Source organism: Euleptes europaea, chromosome 7 (genome assembly GCF_029931775.1).
Source record: "Euleptes europaea isolate rEulEur1 chromosome 7, rEulEur1.hap1, whole genome shotgun sequence".
Lineage (NCBI taxonomy): Eukaryota > Metazoa > Chordata > Lepidosauria > Squamata > Sphaerodactylidae > Euleptes > Euleptes europaea.
The window spans coordinates 22,186,375-22,213,675 of NC_079318.1; the positions used below are offsets into that span (position 1 = coordinate 22,186,375).

At 40.7% G+C, this 27,301-nt stretch overlaps 1 protein-coding gene across 1 annotated transcript in view; it reads right to left on the reverse strand.

Annotated features, from left to right (window-relative positions):
• Window positions 1-2,503: 2,503 nt before the first annotated feature.
• THBS2 (thrombospondin 2) overlaps window positions 2,504-27,301 on the reverse strand; it is a 54,586-nt gene continuing 29,788 nt past the window's right edge. The window contains exons 13-21 of the mRNA XM_056852332.1: window positions 25,894-26,001; window positions 23,252-23,411; window positions 19,970-20,088; window positions 17,081-17,315; window positions 10,940-11,167; window positions 9,754-10,025; window positions 7,849-7,946; window positions 4,028-4,167; window positions 2,504-2,595 (exon numbers count right to left, since the gene is read on the reverse strand). Coding sequence (XP_056708310.1) covers window positions 2,588-2,595; window positions 4,028-4,167; window positions 7,849-7,946; window positions 9,754-10,025; window positions 10,940-11,167; window positions 17,081-17,315; window positions 19,970-20,088; window positions 23,252-23,411; window positions 25,894-26,001 — 1,368 coding nt within the window. The 3' untranslated portion in view covers window positions 2,504-2,587. The remainder of the gene's footprint in view (window positions 2,596-4,027; window positions 4,168-7,848; window positions 7,947-9,753; window positions 10,026-10,939; window positions 11,168-17,080; window positions 17,316-19,969; window positions 20,089-23,251; window positions 23,412-25,893; window positions 26,002-27,301) is intronic.

Here is a 27,301-nt window from a genome sequence, read left to right on the forward strand (position 1 = left end):
TTGTATCTGGATAGAATAAAAGCTGACATATCTTCAGCTCAGTTTTCCTTAACATTCCTATATACAGCAGACATACATTAAAAAAAAAAAAGGCCATTGGTATATATTATGGTTCTACTCATAGGGTCTCAACTGGTTATGACTATTTGACAATTCAGGGTATCTTAAAAATTATAACATATAATCACACATATAACCAAATACATTCATACCTACAAGATGTAACATTAACTACGTTCCATAGCTATGTTCTTTGAGGTGTTTCATTGCTAATGTGCTCTCTGGTGTGCTTCACAAATAAATTACTGGCAAACATAGCTGCACATTATAACAATAAATAGCATTGATATCCTTATAACTGGAACCGTAATATGTTACCAGCTTTTGGTAATGGTAGCATTGGCACTTCCTCAAAAACCCAGATCTAGGCATCAAAGTGCTTGTTGTAGCAGTACTGGGGAAATGGGCCACACGGCCACAAGCCATTCCCTCTTAATGTTCTGTGCACACAAATAGTTCTTCAGAACTGGCATACCCATAGAAATGCTTCCATTGCTAATGCAGATGAAGTTCTTGGTAATGCTTTTCTTCCAAGAGAAAATACTGAGAAGTGTTCCACCCTCTGAGAGTGTCCAGGGGCAGAGCAATCTCAAGCAAAGTATAACCTTCTAAACTGGGGTTGCCAGGTCCTTCTTCACCACCGGCAGGAGGTTTTCAGGGTGGAGCATAAGGAGGGTGGGGTTTGGGGAGGGGAGGGACTTAAATGCCATACCGTCCAATTGCCAAAGCAGCCGTCTTCTCCAGGTGAACTGATCTCTATCAGCTGGGGATCAGTTGAAATAGCAGGAGATCTCCAGCTAGTACCTGGAGGTTGGCAACCCTATTCTAAACCCACTGACTTCAAACTTCTTAGCAGGGTGTAACTGCGGGCCAAACTAAATGTTACCTGTGAGGAAGAGAGCCCAAATGGACTTGGAATGGCACTGTGAGGGGGGTAGGGCTCCTGCCCCCCCAATGGCTGTTTAATGCTCTAAAACAGCACTGGGAGGGGGGATTTATTTTCTCATTTTTGCTGCTCCATGTAGAGTATCTGTATGCGTGGCACACCAAAATTGGGGAAATAACCCCCCCCCCGGGATGGTTTTGGTATGGGAAAATGACTTCAGGGGGGAGGAAAAAGCCCCCCGCGCGGCACCATTCCAAGGAAACCTGGAACCAGCTCCTTAAAACAGTAATGTTTAATTCGGCCCTTTGCTTAAGTTGCACTGAATACATGCGTAACGTTTAAGGATGTTAAAAAACACAGTGGCCAAGCTCTAGGTACTCTTCCACACAGCCATGAGCAGTATATTACACGGCATAAAGTGAAATACTGGTTGTGGGTCTGAGACACAAGAGGGAATGTAAATTAAAATTGGAAAAGTGTAAATTAGACAAGTGGAACCCATTTTTAAGAGAGTGATTCACAGCCTATTTTTTTTTACTCCAGAACAGTCCTATTAATGTTAATAGAACAGCTGTAGTGAATGTTGATTAAGTGATGCTGGCAGGATTTTGTGCAGTACTGGTTTGTTCATGAAGGCAAATGGAACAATTTTGTGTGCATATTCACACAGAAAGAATTTTCATGCTGGGGTCATTTTATGACCCTTTGAAGGATTGGTGAATGACAACCGGAGTCTTAAAAGTCATTTCCATGGAGTATACGGGGTTGGGGGGGGGGGAGTCATTCAATAAAATCCACATTACTGGATGAACTATTCTGAAATAACATTCTTATGTGTATAACCCCACAAAAATAATTGCAAATTCACTCTCATAGAATAGAAGCAATAGCAAACCTAAAGAGTCCTTCAGGATGTCCAGCTGTACTGTTGAAATTAAAAAAACAAAAGCCATGCAATACCTCTTATTAAAGCAAAACAACACCAAATGTTGTGTTAGAATTTGTTTTTACAAGAGGGAGCTCTATTCTAAAATCTCCAAGCACATGATACATCTCAAAAATCATTAACATTTTAAGGACATTATAAACCACGTTCTTGTTTGGCTGTGCCATATTTTCCAATGGCTTGTTATTTAATGAGGGAAGATACGGTTTGGTCTTTCCTAATTTTGCTGAAATTGACCTCCTAGTCTTTATGTTACCAAGGCCCAGCCCTGATCTGAGAAAGTAATGTGGACATCTTAAGAACTTGCTGCTCCTTCTTTATATGATGTAAGACCCCCTTTTATCCCATATTTATATAAATACATTAAGTATTTAAGTACTTTAAATACATTAAGTGCTTTAAATGTAAACACCATTTTGTTAACAATGAACAATGTGTCTGCCATATTTTAATTCTACACATCAATCTGCTTTTGCTTCAGTGGTGGATTTAATGCTCACATTTAGGCCCTGCCAGTCGAAGCTCTTCAAAGGCACTTGTTATAGGATTGGGGGAATCTCTCCTGGCAGCATGGAAGTAGAAAGTCAGGGGAGTGAGCCAAAAGGGGAGCGAGGGGGTTGAAGTACCAGGATGTACAGAGGTGTCTAGGTTGAACAGCATCTACAGTACTTTGCTGGTTACACAACAGCCTTAGCTCAGACATCTGCAACAGAGCAAAGCAATTGGTTAGTATTTGGAGAGTAAACACTGAACACAAAAAGGTCTGGCATATTTATTCATTCTGGCCATAAATGAGACTCATAGAGGCTAACAAAAACCATAGACTATCAGGACACAGCAAGAGTATTCCATAAAAAAATCACAATAAAACTGATATGCACCAATGAACTGTTACCAGATTTGAATCCTGCCTTTCCATCAAGAAGCTCAGGATGGCTAATGGGAGGTTTATTTCATTTTATCCTTACAATAATCATGAGCTGCAGGTTGACATAAGAAATAGTGGCTTACTGAAGAACTAAACAGGAGCCCAGTGGCACCCTAAAGACTAGCAGAATTTATCCCAGCATAAGCTTGCACAAATCAGAGGTCCCTTTATCAGATGCATGCATGGACTTCTGTTTAATTTTGCTGCAACAGACTAACAAAGCTATCCATATGACTTGCTGAAGGATCAATAAACATAATGGTTATGATAGAATTTCTCTCCCCAGTCCATTACTCTACCTCCTACACAACCTTTTCCTCTTGCTCCTTTTTTTACATTGCTACAAATTCTACAGTTACATAATGATTTGAGAAAATGCTTAGCATTATACTTTAGACCTCCTTTGTCAAGCATGACAATCTGGATTCAGATGGGTTTGGTCAACAGCGTTAACGTCACTAGTACTGAAGCTATTTTCATAAGCCTAACCTGGAAACAACTCACATGTAGAGATTACACAATGGCACACGTTGCAGTGTGTATCATGCCAGTCTGCAAATCAGGTTGACTATTGTCTGAAAGCATGGCTAATTTAGCTATGTTGAGGCTGGTGTACATATGGCTGCTTCAGGCCCCTCACTAAACACTCCATTCCTAAGCATGATTATTCAGAAGTGTTACTTTATGTAAAGACTGCAGCCTGTTAATTCTCCTTCCAATATGAAACGATTTGGAACAGTTCAAAGCTATTAAATGGAACTAATAGCAGTATCAGGGATGAATGTTAATGACTCTAAGGGCTGATTAGCACATCCACATTCATTACTTGATGACCATAAGAGAAAGCAATAATTTGCAAATGTGAATGAGCCAAAGCAGAGATGAAAATACAATGGTACAGAAGGGGAAAAGATGTTTGTTGTATTTTATTGAGTGATCCCACTGGTGAGGTCCTCCTGTTTTGCACAAATGTGAATGAGACATCTCAGATCCAGTACCACTGACAGAATGTTCACATCACTCAATGGCCCATCACTGTGCTTTTCCATAACCTCAGTTCACACATACAACTGGGAATGCTCAATTATACAGCATCAATGAAATGAACATGATTTTTTTAACTAGCCTGTTTCCATATTCATTGCAATCTTCCTTTGCGGGTTATACATATTACATGTGGGAGAATTTTCCAAATGCATCAACTTACCTCTACATTCATACTTGAGGTCAGAGAAATAAACCATTTCTTGTGAAAAGACAAAAAGACCTAACCGCCCACCAGCATAGGTCGTGTCATAGATTGGTCCAGAATCTGCCATGATCTGCTTTCCTTCATATACTATCACCCTGTGAAGGAAGGATTCAATGTAGGTCAAGCATGGTGCTTGAAATGACATCTTATTGTTCTAGCTGCAAGAAGAGCCTAAGAAGAAGTGTCGTGTCACTGTCTCAAACAAGTTTCCAAGGAAGATGACTTCTAGCACATGGTCCACCCTACAAACCCTCGTGACACCAACCACCTTGGCCAACTGCCACAGACAGCCTTCCCCTCCACTACCGATGATGCTCCATAAGTAATTCTGCAAAACCATATTTTCTAGTTCCTTCTTAGTGCAAGCCTAATCTGGTAGGGCAGATTGGTGTTGAGAAAGAACATCATATGTTTGATGTTCATGCATCCTGTACATCTATAAGCAATCAGATATTAGATGAGAGATCTAGACACACAATTTAACTCTCACTCATCTCTTGTTATGCCACCACAGTATTTAATGTTTAGCTGATTTTCCCTTTTCACACTCAAAGGTACAAAAGACTGAAGGAAGGCCATACACACAAGTTGCAGAAAGAACACCATAGCCTCAGAGCACACCGGGTGATGTCTGACAACAGATGCTATAATGTGCTTCAGCTGAAAGGGATAAGTATATCACAGCAGATGAGTCTGTTTTGAAGCAACCCTTTCCCCTAACTTTAAACAGTTATAGCAATTCTGTGCAGAGTTATTCCAGTCTAAGCCCACTGAAATCAAAGGCATAGGATTGGGCTCTACATAGGATTGCACCGTTAGTTTCTGGGTTTTGCAATTAAAATCCAAAAAGCCAACAATATAATCCCTGTAATACCTTTTATTAGGACCAACCCAATGGCACATGACAGTGTGCAAGCTTTTGAGTTTCCTTGAACTCTTTATCAGGCCAGATGTAACAAAAATTTTAAAAAGTGAAAAAAGCAGGGGAGGGGGAAAATTAGGTCATCATGATTGCAAAAGCTCTTGTGCCAGGATATGATGGAATTTCTGGTATGCAAAGGAAATTTAAGTTTCAGGCTGCTGCTGGCCCAGGACCATAAAAGCAAGTGGTAATAAAACAATTTCACTCCATAGCAACAGTTCCCTCCAACGTTCCCATCTCCCCCTTAGCCAATGAGTCTTCAGTCCCTTTTCGGAAGAGAAAGTAGCAATCGCTTATAAGTCATTGTGTTCTCAGGAGACAGATTTATGATGTTGTGAGGTATATATATAGTCAATGGAAGCCAAATTACACAGTCATTACCTCGTGTTGTGTTCAAAGGCAATTAAAAACAGCATAGACATTTCATGGCCAAAGACATAAGACCAGAATAGAACCACTCTGGTTTTGTTGAATTACTGGGGGTTTTCTACAACAGCGCTTTGTCTCTGCTCTTTCTCAAGTAGTAGTGGCTAGATGCTGGAGCATGAGAAAACATAAAACAGTCAAAGCAGACCTGATTTAATGTGGGAGAAACTCATAGCAATACTGCTCCTGGCACAGTGCAGATGAATGATAACAGAGTACCATATGACTCCAAACCAAGGAAAGTTAGCCATGCTTAAGGACCACTGAAAACAATTGGACAAGTTAACTGTGACCAAATTTAAGTTGCATTAATCTCAACAAGGCAGAAGCATAACTAATAGTCATTGGATCGGCATCACCTTGTCTGTGTAATGTATATAGTGGGCACAGTACTGACTCATGAGGATTGGATGCATATCAAAAGGTACTTGACTCCTGGGGGGGAAAATGCCAGTTACTCTATGGCTCAAATGAGAATTACATTACCAACTATGAGTCAAATGAGAATTAATTACCAGCTATTAAAACTTGAATGGTTCTAATCTGGCAAGTCAACATTTTATTTAGTGACGCAGAGGTTACATCGAAGACCTACGTTCAGGATGTCATATAGTCTGGGCTATTTTTAAAGTGCAGAACTAAGATACAACCATAGAAGTGGAGTAGTGCATCCCCAGCTGAGTTTCTTCTTCTTCCAGACATTCTAGGAAAAGAGCCAGTATGCCATATCCTAGAGGCCTGTTCAGATTACTTCTCCTCCTTGGTGTAGGAGGGACTAGGAAACTGTGTTAAGTGCCATCAAGTCGCTTCCGACTCATGGCAACCCTATGAATGAAAGTCCTCCAAAATGTCCTATCTTTGACAGCCTTGCTCAGGTCTTGCAAATTGAAGGCTGTGGCTTCCTTTATTGAGTCAATCCATCTCTTGTTGGGTTTTCCTCTTTTCCTGCTGCCCTCAACTTTTCCTAGCATGACTGTCTTTTCCAGTGACTTTTGTCATCTCATGACGTGACCAAAATACGATAGCCTCAGTTTAGTCATTTTAGCTTCTAGGGTCAGTTCAGGTAACTGGTATATCATATAACTAGGAAACTGGTATATCATATATCAAACAGAGCTGCTGACTACTATGTTTGAATTCATGGTGCTGTTCCTGTATGTTCTCTGAAAGTGCTAGGATGTTACAACTAGGCACAACTACAATCAGTGTAAAGATGCAAAAGTAGCTTGTGACATACACCTCCCTGGACTTTAGACCATAAGTCCATTAATTGTGTATTTTAATGCTTCCCAATGTTTTTAAAAAGTCCTCTGAATTTGTAAAGCTGACATTAATTTGGGGACCATTCAAACACATGACCTGCGGTTCAAAAGTGGTTTATTTCATAAGGCTCTATCATTTCCTATTTTCTAAATGCTTGAATTAGCCTTATGATCTCATTCATTCTGGATTTCCCCCCGGGTACTAACTTTTTGGCCTTACTTGGTTTTGCCAACCATCTTGCAAACTTATCCATCTTGGAAAAGACACAGACTACTGTGGAGACTAACCTGTTTATTATGGCATGAGATCTTTTACAGACAACAACAAACAACAGAGGAGGTTGCTGCCTACACATGCGTGCACTGCAATAAATATATTCGTTTCTTGACTAGCACTCTTTTTGGTATTGAGGTGCAAACACATATAACTGGTCTGGAATTTGTCCACAATATTCCCACATTAAGGTGGTGTTGTAGGAATGGTTCCGGCAACAGATCAGTGACTCTTGGAAGAAACTGTTGATTTCAGTGGGGATTTGGGTCTAGGTCCATTGAGCAGTTCCTGTGCCTGCCCCATTTTCACAACATCATATTGGAACGGGAATGTTGTCATTGCATTAAACTCATAAAAAGGGAACTGTTGTGTAAATAGGGGTTTTGATTTATTTTTTATTGAAATAACTTCTGTGAATAATTGCATAAATGGATGTTTGTATTTCAATCAGGACTGCTCGGAGGTAACAGCACAAGTGTGATGTTACTTAGATACGCCTTCGTTTGAATTAATTTTTTTATTCAAGTTCCAAGAGCACAAAGAAGAAAAATTCCATCTTTCAATCTTCTTTTTAGCTTTGCTTTGATATTTATTTCCCCTCCCAACTCCCAAGTGTGGGTTATTTCAGAAAAAAAAATTACTTTCCAGGAGTTTGAGGTATTTTTTTAATCTATTTATGGATTTGTTTCTCTGAAGCATTCAAAGGAAATTGAACACATCTGAAGGGAAAGGGCACACTGTTCAGGATTGTCTCAAATCAACCAGCAACCAGCAGACAGACTGCCATGACCCAAGTGACACAGCACTAGAATTTGCTTACAAACTACAATATAAAACCTCATTTTATGATCAGATGGAAAAGAAATACCAGCGATTTCAAGGAATGTCTTACTTTATTAATCCCGTTTTAGGCCTGTGGATCAAATGCCACCTGTAGGCAGTATAATCTTTCCAGCCAATATTTTTAGGGTCATGCCACAGGGTACGCACCTGAGATAATTAAAAAGAGAAACCTCATGTGTAAAATACCATTTAAATATATACTGATTGGGTTTGAACTGGCAATATCTGACCAAGAATGAGATCCTGGGGTTGAAGCAGATGAAAATGTCTATTCAGTGTGTGGCAAGAAAAAGTTAAAGTCTCTGCTAACTCTTATAATGAAAGGGAGTAAAAATACAACAGGTAGTAAGGCCCTTACACAGATCTATAGCGTGGCCAAATTTCAAATACTGTGTACAGTTCTGGTTTCTGTATCTCAAAAATAATATTGTATTCTGGAAAAGGGAAGCCAAAATGATCATAGGATTGGAGTGCCTTTACTATGCGGTAAGGCTAAAGAGTTTGGGTCTTTATGTTTAGAGAAAAGATGACTGAGGGAGAATGTGACAGAGACATACAAACTATTCATGAGGGTGGAGAAAGTGGATACAGATGGGGGGTCACTTCCCCCACAATACCAGATATTAGAGGGGCAATGAAATTGATAGGCAGTAGATTTAGGTCAGAAAAAAGAAAACATTCTGCAATCAAAGCATATTAACTTGTGGAATTCACTGCCATGTAATTCAGATCTGGGACCTAATATTCACAAACAGCTAGATTTGAGCCCAGTTGCCCCTTAGAAACCAGCAAGATTTTTAGAGAATAAGCTATTGAGAGTCAAAGCTCCCTTTGCCTCGTATCTGACAAAGGGAGTTTTAACTCCAAAAAAATTATACTCCAAAAATCTTGTTGGTCTGTAAGGTGCTACTGGACTTGAGTCTAGTTATTCTACTACAGACCAATACAGCTACCCTCTGAATCTTACAACTCAGTTATAGATCCTGTATAAAGGAAACATGCTAAGAGGGTCATCTGTATATTAGTCTGCCATTTATGATGTCAAATCATTGTTCCATCTTTATTAGTAGCTCAATATAATTTGCTCTAACAGGGGCTCTCCATGGTCTAAGGCAGAGAAAGGTCTTTCCCAGCTTTTACTGCTTAGATACTTCTTACTGATGGTACCAATGAATGAATCTGGGCCCTTCTGTGCTCTACCACTGAGCAATAAACCCTCTCAGTAGTGAGCAATGGCATATTAATGACTGTGTGTGGCTTCTGTAGCTGAAGCACAACCCTATCCTTAGAGAGTGTCAATATATTCTGCCCATTCTGTTTCTTCTCCTACCATAAGAGATGACCAGAGTACATTTGTCATGGCTATCTTTCATCATGCCTAGTGGCCAAAAGGCCCACAGGATTCCACACACAGCTCCAGCTAGAGTAGCATAGTAAGCCTTACATGGGTGAGCTACAGTTCCCTAGTAGGAAATGAAATGCGCAGCAGGAATTGGAGCCTGGATCTTCCATAGCTATATCTAATGTTATATCCACTGCAGCAATCAAAGCCTGAATCAACAGACATGTGTTGTAGGTTGGGTAAATCAAATCTTCTAAACAGTACCACAAATTATTGTCGAAGGCTTTCATGGTCAGAGTTCATCAGTTCTTGTAGGTTATCCGGGCTGTGTGACCGTGGTCTTGGTATTTTCTTCCTGACGTTTCGCCAGCAGCTGTGGCAGGTGTCTTCTGAGGAGTAACACTCCTCTGAAGATGCCTGCCACAGCTGCTGGCGAAATGTCAGGAAAGAAAATACTAAGACCACCGTCATACAGCCCGGATAACCTACAAGAACTGGAGTACCACATATTGCTTTTAAAATTAGATTATAATATAATTACCAGTTAAGGAAGATGGGGGGGGGATGCTAATACAGGCAGCCCACAGTTAGACTTCATTTATAATCTCATACCTGTCCAGGAGTGTTTCCAGTATGCCAAAGGGCATTTCTCAGATGTTCTCCAGTGCCAGTTGTAGAGTTTACTACTTTAAGTGATACTCCTGAATAACCATAAGCTCTGGTGGGTTTGTCCTCCCAATAGGTCTGAGTAACTTGTTTCCACATCAGGACATAGAAACGACTGCTGGACTGATAGCCAAAGACAAACCCAGCATAATCATCATCCCGATCTGTGTTAACGTAGAATGTACCACTGAAGTCAACAGAACTGAACTCGTCATAACCTGGAGCAGAATGAAAAAGGGTACAAATTCAGCATCTCAGGAGTTGTAGTGTTTTTGACATTCTGGTGACATCTTCACCAGAAAGCCACTTCAATAGCCTGATTGTAAAATGTCCTTATTTTGCTCACCTTTCAAAATGGTCTACTTGGTTTCAGGCATCTGTTATTACTATCTGTTATTATTATACTTAATACCTTCCTTATTTCCCAGGGTGAACAAGATATTATGTACCTTTCACTTGTCTGTTACTTGACATTATGCATTATCTGCCCCTTCCCTTACTGAATGAATTAAATTTGTTTAGGAAATAGATATTCATCGGTGCTTACACAGAATTTTGACTGAAGTGCCTTCACATTTTACAGTTCAGGTCTATGAAAAATAAGTCATTGTGGTTTTAAAAATGAAAACAGAAGCAACAATTTCAAGATATTTACTTAGAAGTCTGCAGGCTACTAACAGATCATACCGGGGCTACATTATAGAATCTTACTTTTTCTGTAAAAATATGACTTGTTTATGGGTATTTTCAAAGCTGCTGTGTGTTTCTGTCAAACAAAGTGAAAGAGGTTTTCCTAGACTGTTCCGTTTAGGCTACAAGTGGAGGAGACATAAGCTTGAATCATCTGCCACAAAAAAATTCCCTTTACTTGGACCACTAGCATATCAGGGAAGATTCTTCAGTCTAGTCTCGCCTTCTGCACAACTTGCTGTTTCCCCACATGCAGGGAGTTTACTCCATAGCGAATATTCAAACATGTGGAACCTGAAGTGGTACATTCCATGACAAGCTTTACTATGTGGTTCAGGTGAATGCATGGACTTGCTGAAATGCTTGCACTTCTTCCATTTAGCATTAGGTATGGTACAGGTTTCAGACTCTGCTTATGATTTCAGGTTATTCTAATACTCACCTACAGCTATGCCAGGATCTGAGTTAGCAGTCTGTACGAGTTCTTTGCCCTGGTGACGAATAACCCAATTTGGATCAATCTGAGCCGTTCCTTTAGGATCCAGGGGCACCATTTGGAACTTTCTGAAATCAGTCTCACTAATGGCATCATTTTCAGGACACACATCATGAATGTCAGGGACTCTGTCATTGTCAAAATCATCTTTGCAGATATCACCTCTGCCATCACCTGTGAAACAAGTTGGGAAAAAACCACACATATAGTATTATTTCAGATTATCTTCACAACTCTTCTTCTCCGTAGGAAAAAGTATCTATCTCCAGAAGGAATTATGCAAACGTACAGTGTATATCTAGTATATCATATATCTAGTGCTGCAACTGGACCTTGGGGTGCACACTGAAATACCTAGACACTGGGGCCAGGTACAGAATGGAATGACGTTTGGACAAACCTAGTCAGACCTGACAAAATACAGTAAATTTAGCATAGGGATGCTAGGCTCACATCCATGCTCCTTGGGAGCTGGTTGGGGGCAGAGTCTGGAAGGGGAAAGCATTGCTGATGCTTTGATGTCACCTCTGGGTGAAGAACCAGAATTGATGTAAGTGCCCCCCTCCCACAATGCTCCAGGAATTTCCAAAACTCTATGGGAAATCCCATAGAAATCTGGTCACCTGAAAGTGACATCAAAACATTAGTGACAATGTATTCCCCCCACCCCCCGCCGCATTTTCCTCCTCTAGAAATCCCTAAACTCCATTGAAAATACCATAGATATTTGGTCAGTTCTTAGAGCAGGGGTGTCGAACTCATTTGTTAGGAGGGCCCGGTATGACATAAATGTCACTTGGTCGGGCCGGGCTATGTGTACATAAATAAATAAATGGAGGGAGGTAGGGAGGGAGGGAAGAAAAGAAGGAAGGAAAGAAAAAGAGGGAAAGAAAGAAAGAAAGAAAGAAAGAAAGAAAGAAAGAAAGAAAGAAAGAAAGAAAGAAAGAAAGAAAGAAAGAAAGAAAGAAAGAAAGAAAAGGAGACAAAGGGAAAGGAAAAAAGGGAGAAAAGAGAGAAAGAGTGATAAAGAGAAAGAAAGAGGGAGAGAAAGTGAGATGAGAGAAAGAAAAAGAGAATGAAAGCGAGGAAGCGAAAGACAAAAAGGGAGTGGGGAAGGATCTTGGCTGGGCTTGGGAAGCCCAGAAAGGGAAGGGGAAAGCTTCCCGGCTGGTGCGTGGGGCAACAGCGGCTCCGGGAAGCTCAGAAAAGGTCAGGGGAGGGGGAAAGGGGGACTAGCTGCCTCGGTTCCAAGGGCCAGAGAAAAGCCCTTTGGGGGCCATATGTTTGACACCCCTGTCTTGGAGCATCGCAAGGGGTCAGCTACTTTACTTCTGGGTCTTAACCTGGAAATGACATCAAAACCCCAGCTATGATGTATTCCCCCTTTTTTCCTTACCACTGCTCAATGGAGCAACAGTGGCCAATGGAGGGCAGGAATGGAGTGGGCACCTGGCAACCCTAATTCAGCAGCCATGCTACCCTCTGGAGAAACTGGAATGAAATTATGCTGGTGAGAAATTGCTTCCTTTCCAGAGAAGTAAATGCAAATTAGTCATTTTGTAGAAGCCGAAAGGACAACAACTGTAATGTATCAGGGTGTACCCCCAAGAGATGGAGACATGCTGGTCAATTAAAAAGTCTTTCATGGCGCCATTAATAAATAGCTACAACTTCCAGAATGAGAGCCAGATTAAAGAAAATATGTTTTGATTCAAAGCATGGGAGGCTCTATTACACGACAACCACACAGAAGCACAAAAAAATAGCATGCACCAGATCCTACCACTATTTTTCGGATACCACTGATCTTCCTGAAAAGCAATATCTGCAATTTCTCAACTGAACATGAACAAAAAAAATAAAAGTTGCTGAGAAAAACAACCGATAATCCTTCCCTTCATATCCTAATAAGGCCTGATAACAAGCCCTGAGTGCTACAGAGCTTGGTATTAAAGAGGAGCTTTGGAATTCTTGAATTACAAATTATATCTCTGTGTCATCAGATGCCTTCAGCAACATTCTTTCATGAAATACTTAAGACTGTGGCCGTGTATTTTTGTCATTACAGTAAGAAATCATGGTAAATCATGCAAAAAATAGCTTTTGGCTACACATTCTTCATTTATGGTGGATATTGTTTACCTTCCAGGAAAATAGCAATAATACACTATGGGGCGAAAATAACCGCTGTTCTGAACCATGGAATGTAGTTATAATCTCCATTGATTAATGTGTTATCTATGGCACAGCTCCCAGTTCACAGAGACTGCAACCAACAAAACCAAGTTATAGAAGCATTCTGTGTGTTGACTAGGGTTCTCTACTGCTCTGTTGTGGCGGGCAGTTGCCCGCCAATCAACCGGGCTGCCTGCTGACCATCTGATGGTCAGCAGGTGGGGAAGCAGGAAGGGGTGAGCAATCCCCCTGCGTGCACTCCCAGTGCAAAATGTCTGGGTTCCTGGCCCCGCTGTCTGCGCGCTCCATGGAGTCAGAGCATGCAGACAGAAGAGCTAGGACTGCTCCCACCTCCCACTCCAAGCTGCATGTCAGATCAGTCTTGATCTGGCTTGCAGCTTGGAGGAGGCAGGTAAGTTCCTCCTGGCCCTGCTGTCTGCCAGCATGGTGTAGCAGTTGAGCAGTGGTTGGGAGCGGTGGACTCTAATCTGGAGAACCGGGTTTGATTCCCCACTCCTCCACATGAGCAGCTGACGCTAATCTGGTGAACCGGGTTGGTTTCTCCACTTGTACACATGAAGCCAGCTGGGTGACCTTGGGCCAGTCACAGCTCTCTTAGAGCTCTCTCAGCCTCACCTACCTCACAGGGTGTTTGTTGTGAGGAGGGGAAGGGAAGGTGATCGTAAGCCGGTTTGATTCTTCCTTAAGTGGTAGAGAAAGTCGGCATATAAAAACCAACTCTTCTTCTTCTCCTTCTGAGGAGGTCCAGCTGAATAAGTCTTTTCAAACTGATTACCACCCTTCCTTCCAGCTGGGCAACAATAGTGGGAAAAAACCCACATGGCCCCAGTATGTATATATAGACCACTGCAGTGTGGGACCATACCATAGCAACATGGCTCCCTTATACTGGCAATGCATGGCTAAGGGCTAAAAAGAGAATAATGAGATTACCAAAATAGCCAGTTCCACATGAGCAAAAAAAATTCACATGTTCTATTACCAAGAGTCTACATTAATTTCTCTTATCAAGAGAAGTCTGTATGTTTTAGAGGCATGTTTCTTTACCATAAGATTTAATTTTAAGGACTTTGTTATATAGGGAAAAAATAAGGACTTTGTTATAAAAGAATTTTTTAAGGACTGTTAAAAAAGAAAAAAAACCAATGAGAATGAGACAGTAAGACACCTCAAATGTTTTCTGCAGTTCATTTCTGTGAGAAAATGGCTCCACATTCCACTCGCTGTTTGGCAGGCAGCCAAGTTGAACTGCAAATTCTGACCAGGTGCACGCTCCAGAACGCGTTTCTCCTAATACTTAAGGGGGAAAGTGAATGTTCCCAGTTTTATTCCATTTGTCAGCATCAAAGTAGTAATTTCTTTGTCCAAATAAGGTTTTAATTATCTATCACATATGTTGTCAATGCCCCTTCTGGTGCTGACTGCAGACAAGGCTGCCTTTCCTTCAAGACACAACAAAAACATTTGTCCTACCCACCACGTTTTCCAGCTCTGTGGAGGCGTTATGTCAAAGATGGTTCTTCATGCCTGCTCTATTTATAGTCCTTACCGTCCTAGATGTAATATTTGTTGTTTTTATTCTACCCTTCTTTCAAGGTGTAAGGATGCCAGCTCTGTCTTTGGAAATTCCTGGTGATTTTTTTTTTGGGGGGGGGGGATGCCTAGTGTTTGGAGAGAAGGGAGAGAAGGGAGAGAAGGGAGAGAGAAGGGGGAACTGATATCTGCAGTCTGGAGGGCAAGTGTAAATCTGGGAGAACCTGAGACTACACTTGGAGGCTGGCAACCCTATGTACATGGCTCTGTCATGCAACTCTCTGGATAATCATGAATAGTTATTCTCTGTCTCTGCCTAACTTATAGGGTGGCTGTTATGAGGATCAGGGGGAGCCATGTACATAGGGTTGCCAGCCTCCAAGTCTCAGGTTCTCCCAGATTTACACTTGGAGATCTGAACCTGGGTTGCCCCAGGCATAGGGGTATTCTTCACGGAGATTTGCTGCTGTTTCGATGCTGATTTGCGTCGGAGGCAAATTTTGGTTATTCACTGCAGATCCGTGTTTTCCCCCACTGAGCAAAATAAGACGGGTTAAAAGAGAGGCAATCCAAACCACTTCTGAGCCGTACTTTCGAGTAGAAGAGCGTTTTGTTGCTCGGATGCCCATGAAAAAATGTTTGCTTCGCTCCCCGGGACGTCTCCTTTCTCCTCCCCCAAGAACGGTGATTGGCTGGGGGAGTTGCCACTCTAACAGCATCGCACCGACAGGAGGGAGACCCAAAGCAGACTGGCTGCCCCTCTTCAGAAGGGTGATGGGAGTTTTGGCTTGGATTTGCCGCTCTCAGGATGCCCCCCCCAACACACACACATAGGATCGCACCGGCTGGAGGGAGACCCAGAGCAGACTGGCTGCCCCTCTTCAGAAGGGTGATGGGGGTTTTGGCTTGGATTTGCCGCTCTCAGGATACCCCTCCCAACACACACACACATAGGATCGCACCAGCTGGGAGACCCAGAGCAGACTGGCTGCCTCTCTTCAGAAGGGTGATGGGAGTTTTGGCTTGGATTTGCCGCTCTCAGGATGCCCCCCCCAAACACACACACACACAGGATCATGGGAAGAGTGGGCGGGATTAGGTGGATTTGGAGCAGTGAGTCATGAGCGGCAGCAGACGTAAGCAGGGCAGAGAAGTGCGCTGTTTCTCCCGTGAAAAATTGAAAATGCCTCGGGATGGGGGGAGAATCTGCACTGCCATGAAAAAGCTATTTAAATCAGTTTATTGTTTGCTCCGATTCGAAACCGAACCAAAATCCACCGTGAAAAATACCCCATAGTCTAACACTCTGACCACCCCACAGCACTGCCCCAGTGAAGACAATTACTCTATGGGAAATCTCTCACAGAAGAGTTGTTCACAAATCTAATAGAGAAGAGATATTTGCTCCAGCTGTAACATATGCTTGGAGTCTTGTAAGCAGAACTGGGTTTGCTTGGGTTCTAAATGTAGTGCTTTGCTGTGGCTCAGCTGATCTGTGGGCATTCTTATCTTCAAAGTGCAAAGGCCTTAGTTTCAATACAAAAAAAAGCTATTTAGTGAGAGAGGTGCCCTGACCTGGATGGCCCAGGCTAGCCTGATCTCCTCAGATCTCAGAAGCTAAGAAGGGTCAGCCCTGGTTAGTATTTGGATGGGAGACCACCAAGGAATACCAGGGTTGCTGTGCAGAGGAAGGCACTGGCAAACCACCTCTGTTAGTCTCTTGCCATGAAAACCCCAAAAGGGGTCGCCATAAGTCGGCTGTGACTTGACGGCACTTTACACACACACACAGTGAGAGAGGTCCTGCTGGATATCCACTTGAGAATTTCGGCAAGAAAGTACATTTGTATGTATCTCTGATTCAACACCTAAGCAGATGCTGAATGTATTCCTATGTTTCTTCCCACACAAACAAATTCACCATCCTCAAGTATACTGGTGGGTTGTTTTGTTGTTGTTGTTTGCATTTTTATAATTTTGTATTCCATCTTGAGTCTCAGAAAGAAAGCAACACTCTAAAGGAGGTAAACAAATATTTGTAGTGATAAGAAATATCAGCACACTTCCAGAAGAATAGAGAGTCCATATTGAAAGTGTCTAAAAACACTTTCAAAATTGGAGCCAACACTAAAGGCAAATCAGCACCTAAACAGATTCTTCTGTGGTATAAATAGGTCAAAATTGGGTTGACTTTCTAATCCAGGTGTTTGCTTGGACTTAGAGAACCTTCTTTATACTATTCACTGTTAAGTTCTGTTTAGGAGACCCCCCCACACCAATAATTACCTCCATGGGCTGCCACAGCTTCAATGCATATGAAAAAGAAAGTTGGGCTTGGTGGTTGTGGAATTTTCTTACCATTTGAATCCTTCTGGTCAGGATTGAACGTCAGGCGGCAGTTGTCTCGGTCATCTGGGACCCCATCATTATCATCATCAGAATCACATGCATCCCCTTTACCATCCTTGTCATGATCAGCCTGATTGGCGTTGGAAATGTAAGGACAGTTATCTTTGTTGTTCTGGTGACCATCTTCATCTATGTCCTCATTGTTGTCACACTGGTCGCCAACCAAGTCATTATCTATATCAGTCTAAAGAGGAGAAAAGAACCAGCGTTGGAATCTTGGTAACAGCACATCCAAAAGAATAATTATACAACTGTAGTTTGGTAGAGCCAGTAGTTTGGTGACAACGTCTGATGGAGAAAATTCTAAAAATCAGAAATAGTATGTTGAATGCTTATTAAGATTGCTTTTAAAAATTCCTAAATTACATTTTGCATCCTGGCTGTTGCTTCAACTTTCTGGGTTGGGATCTTCTAGAACTCAAAATGTAGTTTCATCTGCCAATGCTAATGAGAGGTAAAGAAGAAAAAAGGCTGGTTGCGATGCCTAGTAAAAGACATAGGTAATTCTTCTACATCTCTGCTTCACACAGGATTGAATAAACCAATCACTCCCGATGCAAAGATGCAGCACACTTGACTACCTGTTGCATTTCTACATGAGTCATTGCTGAAAATCTCTATGATTTCAATAAGAATATTTAGATTAGCATTCCACGCTGAATCCTAGGGCAAGGGCCATGGCTCCATGGTAGAACATTTACTTGCATGCAGAAGGCCCCAGGTTCAGTTGTCAGCATCTCCCATTAAAGAATCCCAGGTTGCAGTTGGTGGGATTATCTGCTGGAGAGTACTGTCTACTGGCAGCAGCTGAGCTATTTGGACCAACGGTCTGACTCTGTATAAGCCTGTTTCATGTGTCCTCTAGTTTTAATGTGTGGACTGAGAGATATTTAGGAAACTGAGGTTTACAGAGATCTTTGCTTAACTTCCTGCATGCAACAGCGTTTGGTTAAGGCCAAAAACCAGATCATTGGCTTGGTTTTGTTTATTTTGTCGATTTTGGGAATGGGGGGTAAGGCTGATAGTTTAAAACATTTAATTAATAAAATCAGCTCTAATAAAATGTTAAAATTCCAAAAGCTGTATGGCTGGCTCAGACCTAGTCCTCTGGCATGGAGGCATTGTTGTATGTCCTGGGTGTATATTTGATGCAATATTCATCATCGCAATATACAAGGAAAAATTGCTGCAATTGTTTTTACAAACCCAGCACCAATGCAGAAATCCCTTCCAAAGTTCTTGATTTTAGCCTTAGGCCCCTTTGTAAGATTTTACAGATGAGACTGAGAAAAACTGGACTTCTTCAAAGAAGCTTGTCTTGCCTAGGCAACATTCTTTAGATATGAGTGGCTGCTATTGACCTCAGCAACATTCCCTTTTTATAAGCTCTGAGAAACTGGCAGAAATAACTTTGCACAATTAGAAATTCCAAACCATTCACCCAAATCAAAGGCAAACATTTAGTACTGGAGCTTTCCAAACTTGAAGACTGACTTTTTCATACAACTGTGCATTCAATTCACTCCAGACTTCACTATTCATAGCTGCCTTTAATATAATAGTGCATTGGGTTTCTGAGCAGAAAAATCTTAGTCCCATGTAAACTGGGCTGTTTCCCTTCCAGAACATAATTCTGATTAAGTAGGGTACAGCACGAATACAAGACTAAAAAGCCCATTTTGGTCTAGGACTGATGTTACTAATTTTAAATTGCCTGGTGGGCCAAACAACAACAACAAACCCCCTCTACTCTCCCACACGCTCCTACACACATATGACTTATTCCAGCCACATGCAGAAGTCATGCACTCCTCCACAGCAAAATTAATCTGGTGAGAAGTTTTTTAGAGCAAAATCTGTAGAAATCAATGCTTTGGTGAGATTCTCAGGAATATTTCATTTTCTAGGGAACTATAAAAGATGCTTCTGATTTGCCCTGTCAGGGTCAGTCCTACATTAGACAGGGTGAGAAAGCCTGTCTCTAGAATTTTGCCTCAAGGGCAGCAAATGGTCAATTATTTCATTTATTTCTGCATTTTATCAGCAGAGATGCCAGTTGGATTTTCTGCCTCCACCAACAAAATGTTCAGTTCCTGTCATGATGGTGACCAAGCAGGGAGGTGCCACACTAGTGCCTGTAGCTTGCTTTATGAGAAGAAGTGAGCAATGGAAGCTTTGCTGCTACATTTCTGCATTTATTTACTTTTTTTCAACAAGTGTATTTGCTTTGGTACTGTGCTTGCAAAATAGCAAAAAACCCTTATTTCCTCTTCCCAAATCACATGTTTAACCTTGAAACATGGACTGAAAGAATGAAGGCTCACACCAAAACAAGGCTAGCTTTCCTGCTGGCCATATGGAAGATTCACACATGAATAAACATTATAAACGTTTCACTTGATGATTCCTTTGCAAGGTATTGTGCTTACAGGAGACAAGACAAGATGGAATCTATGTCTAGGCTGCATCATGCATGCAGGTCTTCATGTGGAATTTACTGAATTATGAATATGCATGTGGAAACCCAACATCGGTCTGAAAGAAACTTTAGGAGAAGTAGTTATTTTCTCTCACTTTCCTATATCTTGAAATGGTTTCTCCTCAATACATAGAGAAAGGTAGATGATGGGAATATACAGCATCTTTCAGATCTTCATTCCACCTCCTTTCCTTCCAAATTACACTTGAGGCCTTGCAAAGAAGGTGGGGGAGACAGGATTGTTGAGAAACCCAAAAGCATAGCTCAGAGAGTGAACTGCGTAGTAGTTTATCACATCTCTACAGAGTGTGTTGAATCCTTTCATTCAGTCCCCATACAGAAGTGCATTTTTCATTTACCTGATCAGGATTGTGCACCAGTGGACAGTTATCACATTGATCGCCAACTCCATCCCTATCCGTATCTGTCTGGTCTGTGTTGTAGACATATGGGCAATTATCTCGTTCATTGAAAACATCTAACAGGATGAAAAAGCAATACCAACAACACTGAAAGTTTAGATCCCACTTTCACAGTGCAACCTTCGTGAGTTTGCTAGTTTCTTGTAAAGAGTCATCCCTGATTTACCACCTTTTTGAGACAATTATACTACAGTTGCTCTGAGATCATAGAAGAAAAGAATGTAATAGACAGATGAATTTCTCACTATATATTCTGTTTGCACACTGTCCTAAACTCTCATTTGTTTAGTAATCACATTTTAAGAATGGATGTGTAACTCTTCATTCTTAAATATTTGTATTGACAGCTCTACCTGCTTGGGTAGTATAGAATGGGATGGCAGTTTTACAATGGCTCAGTGAATGTTATGCCCTTATATAGCCACTGCACAATTCTGTGCTTGTCAAATAGGGTACCTTTGTCTTGCCATATTACTGTAAACTGCAATCCTATTATAAATGGATACAACCAAGTATGAGGTCTGTATGGATCTGTCATTTGGTTCCATGCTGGTTAAACTGCTTTTTTCAATGAGCTATTTTCCTGTTCACTTTCTCAATGGCTCTATTCTGCCCAACTCTCAACCATACAAACAAAAACTTCACGTGACACTTTATCTTACAGTAGTGGAAAGGTAAAATATAACCAGCCTGTTAACTCCACTGTGTATCTATCAAGGTCCAGGCTTAATTAAAGGTCATGGCTATACTGTTTAAAGCCCTATGCAGTCTGAGTACAGCAAATCTTAAGAGACATCTAACTCAAAGTTTGCTCTGTTTGGCAAGAAGGTTTGATCGGAAGAAGGCATTTTTGGTAATGGCTCCTATAAAATGGACAGAGTTTAACAGACAGAGCTATAGACCATCTTATACAATTTTAAGATGAAATCAAAGCATCATTTTTCCAATTTGATGTATTATACTGTTTTTATTTCATTGTTCTCTAATTGTACGATCCAATTTAATTGCCTTGGTCATTGTATGTAATATACTGGTCTTTACTGCATTGTTTTATAACCCTGTAAGATATCCTGAATCTCAATGAGAAAGGTGGATAATGATGCTTGTGATTTTGCCAAACAAAATGATTCCCTTATGGTAATAGTTATATTTAGAATTTCTATATGTGTTTTAATGGCTGTATGTTTCCTTGGCTAATTTCAGATGATGGGTTATATATTTCTAAGAAGTACATGTAAGTAAACTACATTGAATAGTCATAAAAACTTAACACTAGGAGGAACGTTCAAAAGTTTTAGAGTTCCATGTATTAGCGTCCGCCTTCCTCATCACCATCTTGGATCAAAAAGCTTTAGCAATTCAGCTGACAGACACAGCCAACATTTTAAATGTTTACTGGACCAAATCCAAGGCTTAACTGCTAATTTCTTCCCAGTGTGAAAAACTGGGATTAAGCTGCCAGGATATGCAGCAGCTACATCCTTTCAAAGAACATTGATGCTTCTGCTTCCAATCTGCGCCCAAACCACAAACCCTGAAGTATTCCAAAAAACACCAAAGATGTTTAGGTTGGTAGATTTTTCAGGACTCGGCTTCTGTTCAGGTCAGTTTTGCCAGTTTAATAGCCCTAAATATCACTATATCATTTACTGACACACACCCCACAGCCAGAAGTGTAATTTGGGATCTTTATTACTCTAGCGCCCAAAGAGAAATTTTCCTTCCTTCCCCAAGGGTTTTTGGCAAATAGGTTTGGTGAAGACATTTGATTTGGCTGGCACATCATCTAGGCATACTTTAGGCAAGTCATTACCCAAGATTCAACCATAATTATACTTTTATTCCTTATAACATTATTCAAAAGTATTAAATGAATATGATTGTTTTATTTTTTTTAAACTTATCCTACTTATATATAAGCCTTTGGTCATTACGGCTGCAGTCCTAAGAATGTTTTCCTGGATATAAACCCTACTAAATAACAAGGAAGCTTACTTCTGAGTAAAGCTTCTTTAGGAGTGCTCTCTCTGACTTGCTGAAGAGGCCTTCCTTCAAGTTCCGCTATTCATGGGGAAGGGGATATGAAGTCTTTTCTGTATGGCCCCAAACTTGACAGGATAAGTCACTAAGAAAGTTACCAGGATAAGTCACTAAGAAAGTTACAGTAGAGCTCAAGTCTGCAGCTTTTATAACCTTCTGTAAAATGGTACTCTTCAACATTTCCTTTTCAGAGGATTCTGGAGGTTGGTTAGTTTTATGGGTTTTAATTGGACTGAGCTTTGTATATTTTCCATTGAGATGTTTTAATTATTTTAATGATGTTTTGTATTTGGAACTATGCTTCTCCATTAGTTAGCCACCTTACGTTTACATGGAAAAGCAGGATGTGAATTCCTAAGTAAATAAAAACAAATCTAAAAAATTGTTGGAACGATTATAAAGCCAGAAATAGTCTTCAGAAACTTGGTTTAATAAAAAGAAAGGGCATAGCAAAGCTTAATGAATCCTTTTAAGTCTCACTAAGTTCATTGGAAATGATTTAAGTGCACACTTAACTCTTCCATTGAAATTAATAGGATTTTAAAATGCACAGCTATGGCAGGATTGTGACAGTTTCTTGCAATGATTTAAAACATACGGCTGAAATTTCCATATATAACTATGGGCAGTATTGGTCTGTGAGAAGTGCCTCACTATCTGCAAGACATTGCTCGGAATGGGATGCACATTCTAGTGTGAACTTAAATGTGAAACTTCACTTGCATTCTTTCACGACTAGCTGCAAAATTAGCAGGTTGTTGGTGTATATAACTAGAGCTACATCAGGGCCTATGTCAATGATCCAACAAGCATGTGAAAGCAACTTCATAATTTGCACCATGAACAAGCACAACAATATTATAAAGCATTATAATATTACTTGTTGTGTTGTTTCAGTGGCCAGCTCTATCCTAAGCAACTATTAGGACTGGGCAATGTGTTATTTTGGTACATAAATCAAAGAGAATGGACATGGAGAAAATGAGATTATGGACTATCTAATTTGTAGATTGCACTCACACTCAGCCTTTTTTAAACACATGTGTGAGCATGTTGGGCTATAATGTGACATTGTTTGGGGGTACGAGTAGTTATTCCGAATGGAAAAATAAAATTTATTCTGAACCTGTTGTTGCAATGCTGAATAAATACAAGATATAGGAGAATGAATAAATATACCATCTCCGTCAATGTCCACTGCACATGCATCTCCCTCTCCATTATTATCGGTGTCAATCTGAGCAGGATTATGCACATAAGGACAGTTATCGCAGCGGTCACCAACTTCATCCTTGTCGTAATCAAATTGACGGGGATTGAAAAGAAGAGGACAATTGTCCTAAAAAGAAAAACAAGATTAAACATAAGGTATACAAGTAAAGTTAAAAAGCTATTTTATATTCTTCTGTTCTAAAAGCAACGTTGAGGATACTTGCAGCTGGTGACTGGAGCTGTGAACGTGCAAGACAGATCGTTCTAAAAACCTTTAAAAAGCCACAGGTTTGTGGAAAAATGTGAAATCTTAAAATAATACATTGGAGGGCCTGGATTATTACAACTATTATTACAACTAATCTGGACAAGGTTGCCAGGTACCCCTTAGAGAGAGAAAGAATGATGGGGGGGGGCAGAAAGAAAGAGAAAGTGAAAGGCATTGAGGAGAGAGAGTAATAAAAGGGATGGCAGGAGGGAGAAACAGTGAGAGAAAGAGAGAAGAAGGCGGTGAAGGCAGGAAGCAAAGGTGGGGGGAATGGGATAGCTGCTCCTGCAAATTTCTTGCAGGTCCCCACTTGTCTATACACTGACAGCGAAGTCAGCCAAATCTGAGGATACTTCAATTGGATGACTGGAGCTATGAACAGGCAAGATGGATCTTTCTACAAACCTGAAAAACAGCCCAGGTTTGCAGAAAAAATGTGAAATCTAAAAAAAAGGGGGGGGGGTTAAAAAAAACTTCTCAGAACTAGAAGTGTGCACCAATTTTCTTTTTTTTTTTTAGTATTTTTGGGGTTTGCGTTTATTAGACAGGGATTTTTTTTGAAAAATCCAAAATAGCCAAATTAAGTATTCGGCTTACATCGAATGTTGCCCGCTTTTTGGCCAGAGTGGTTGCTCTTAAGAAGAAAGAACTCTCAACGCCTACCTCTGGCAATTTTTAGTCAGTTCGCTCCGCCCCCAGTTTATTTTAGTTAGGATTTTTACTTACTGGGCTGACGCCTAATTTTTAGCATTGTTAACTTAAGATTGTATTATCCTTATTACGTTTACTATGTATTATGCTTCCTATCCTCCCTCGTCTTCTCCTCCCTTCCTTTCCTCCTCCCTTGGTCAAAGACTGCGGTCATAGACCTAATAATAAATTATTATTAAGTATTCGGCTTATACCAGATATTCAAAAATTTCAGGTTAATAAACCAAAATCCGAAAAATATGGTGTAGAGCTGAAGGCTGGGCTCAGATAACAGAGATTAGTTCCTCTGAGAAAATGGTTGCTTTGGAAGGTGGATTCTATGCCATTATATCCCTCCCCAAACCTTGCTCTCCCAAGGCTCCACCCCCAAACCACCAGGCACTCCCCAACCTGGAGCTGGCAACTCTAAGGGGGAACTGATCTCTGTGGTTGGGAGATTCCAGGCCCCACCTGGTGGTTGGCAACCATAGGGGAGAAGGAAGCAGAAAAAGAGGAGAGGCTATGGGGGCTTTTCAGGAAAAGGAAAGAGGAAATAGTGGGGGAAGGGGAGATGAGATACCTCCCACAAGTCCTTGTGGGTTCCCAGTTGTTACACTATAATAAGGATTTCCCCCTTCTATTCATGAAATACACTTCAGAATGGTGTTCCCACTGGGATTCCCAAATGGGTCTCATTCTGATGCTAATAATAATATATATCACTCAATGAGGAATGTTCAGCACATCCTGGTGGATGAATATGATAGATCATCTTAGCCTCAGCAGAATTAAGCTTTTCCTCAGACAAACATGTTATCGTGCAGTGTCACAACACAGGCCTAAAACCAACCTAGACCCATGGAGTGTTCCATTTTTTAGCCCTGTTCATATGTTCCAATGCATACCTGTACATATTGCATGCATATGTGTACATATGTTTGTAAGAAAGAGCCAACACAATTGAAATTAGGGACCAGTACCGGGATAAAGGTCAGGTTTGTATCATACATTCAGATGTACACGCACTAAACGTAATTCAACCCACGTATTTAAAATAAATTAAGCATACAAATTGTAAATGTGTTCACTGTCATTTGTGAAAAGAGCTTTTGAGAAATTGTATTGACACTAAATGTTGATAATATAAAACTCAGTGTCCCCGGTAAGCTATCCAGCTCGAAAAAGGTATATATTATCCACAATATCTTATTTCCCCTTAAAAGTAGATACAGAGGATTTATATGGGTCAGGTCTGCAACACTAATTTTTCCTCATTCTACAGTTTCCCTCATTTAAAAAAATTCCCCTATCTTCAGATGTATTAAACTTTGATAAATAAAAAGAGGCAGATTGTGGCTGCCTTTTCTGCGTATCTGGAATTAAAGCACATGGGGAGGGGGCATTTTCAACTGGAAAAAGCATGAAAGGTAGAATAGGTGTGTTTTTTTGGAGGGGGGGGGGAATAATTATTCTCCAGTGCTGAAGCTTCAGCTGATATTGGGCCCTGGTGACCGCTTTCTTCCACTGCATTATATATGGATCCAATAGATTTCCTTAGATAAATTAGAATATGAATAAATATTGGCAACTTCAAGATGCTGTCCATATGTGGGTTTTTTGAAGACAGGCATACTGAAGGAAAAGAGCTTACTTTATCATCCTCTACACCATCGTTGTCATCATCCTCATCACAGGCATCGCCTTTGCCATCCTTATCAAAGTCTTCTTGTCCAGAATTTGGCAGAAGAGGACAGTTATCCTGTACACGCAAAACAACATCATTCCATTTATAAGAGTTTCAAACATTAGTTAAACATGTGCATGCCCCACAAGGGAGGCTAGAGGTTCAAAATCAGACTCTGAAGCCATGTCTAGAGACTGAACATTAAATTGCATATGTAATCAATTTTCACTCAGTTTGACTTGGTAATAGAAGGCAATCTTTGGTTGGACTAGATGATATTGTCAATATGTAATAATGGTAACTACCTGACAATTTTGTTAGGTTGTTAAAAGAAGGCATTTAACCTCTATTAAATCCACATACGTATTACAAAAATAATGGGCTGGGATTTTGGGAAGAGCCTCTTCTAAATGGATTCAGCATGTTAGGTTCTTCATAAAAGCATATCTTGCATATTGCTTCTTGAGTCAAATGAAGTATGTCCTGATGACGGGGGGGAGGAAGAAATATGAAGTGTAAATGCTGAGTTGGCCACATTAACTAACTAGCAAGCAGACATCAGCCAAGGCCAAAACACTTCAGTGTTTGAATTTTACACTCCAGAAAAGTCTAGTATTCCCTTCCTGGTCATGAGCAGAGATGTTTATTCCTGGTTCCTTCCTATAGTCTTATTATATCACATCCTATTTTCAAATTACAAACATGTCTCTTAGTCCCTGAAGTATAATTAATTGCACAGAAACCCTCTATAGAATGAAAAATCAGGAATAAAACATTTTGAAATGAGGAATATCTAGCTTTCTATGAAAAATAAATGGGTTACGCCTTACGGAGAGCTCTGGGCCTCAGTATGAGAAGGGAGCCATCTTTGGAACAGCCGGCATTGGTTATGCTGTGTATGGCCATTTCCGCACCAAGTTTTTACAACGTTAAATGAAACGTGTTATTATTTCATGTCCATGCTTTTTTCTCTCCATTTGGGATTAGAAACGTTCTGCAGTTGTTTAATCCTCATGTTATCTACAGCCACTTATACCACAATGTTTCCTTTAACCTTGTTTTAAGGATGACTTCCCCCAAGGTGTGGACATGTTTGGAATGCAACTCATTTCCCAGGCCCTGCACTGATCCTGCTCACTGTGTAGGCCATCTCCCCTCCCAATCCCACTTCTCCCTCCCCTCTCCTTCCAGCAGTTATTTTCTAGGGTGGTTTTTTTTAATGAACTTGGGCTACCAAAGGGATGTTGGTGCATTGGACAACCCCCACCCCAATTTAACTAGGAGGCAGTGAGAAAGCAACTGAAGGGTTAACACTTGGCACTCCAGGAGGGGCCAGTTTCCACATGGAGTGGAATACAGAACGGACCGCTGGAGC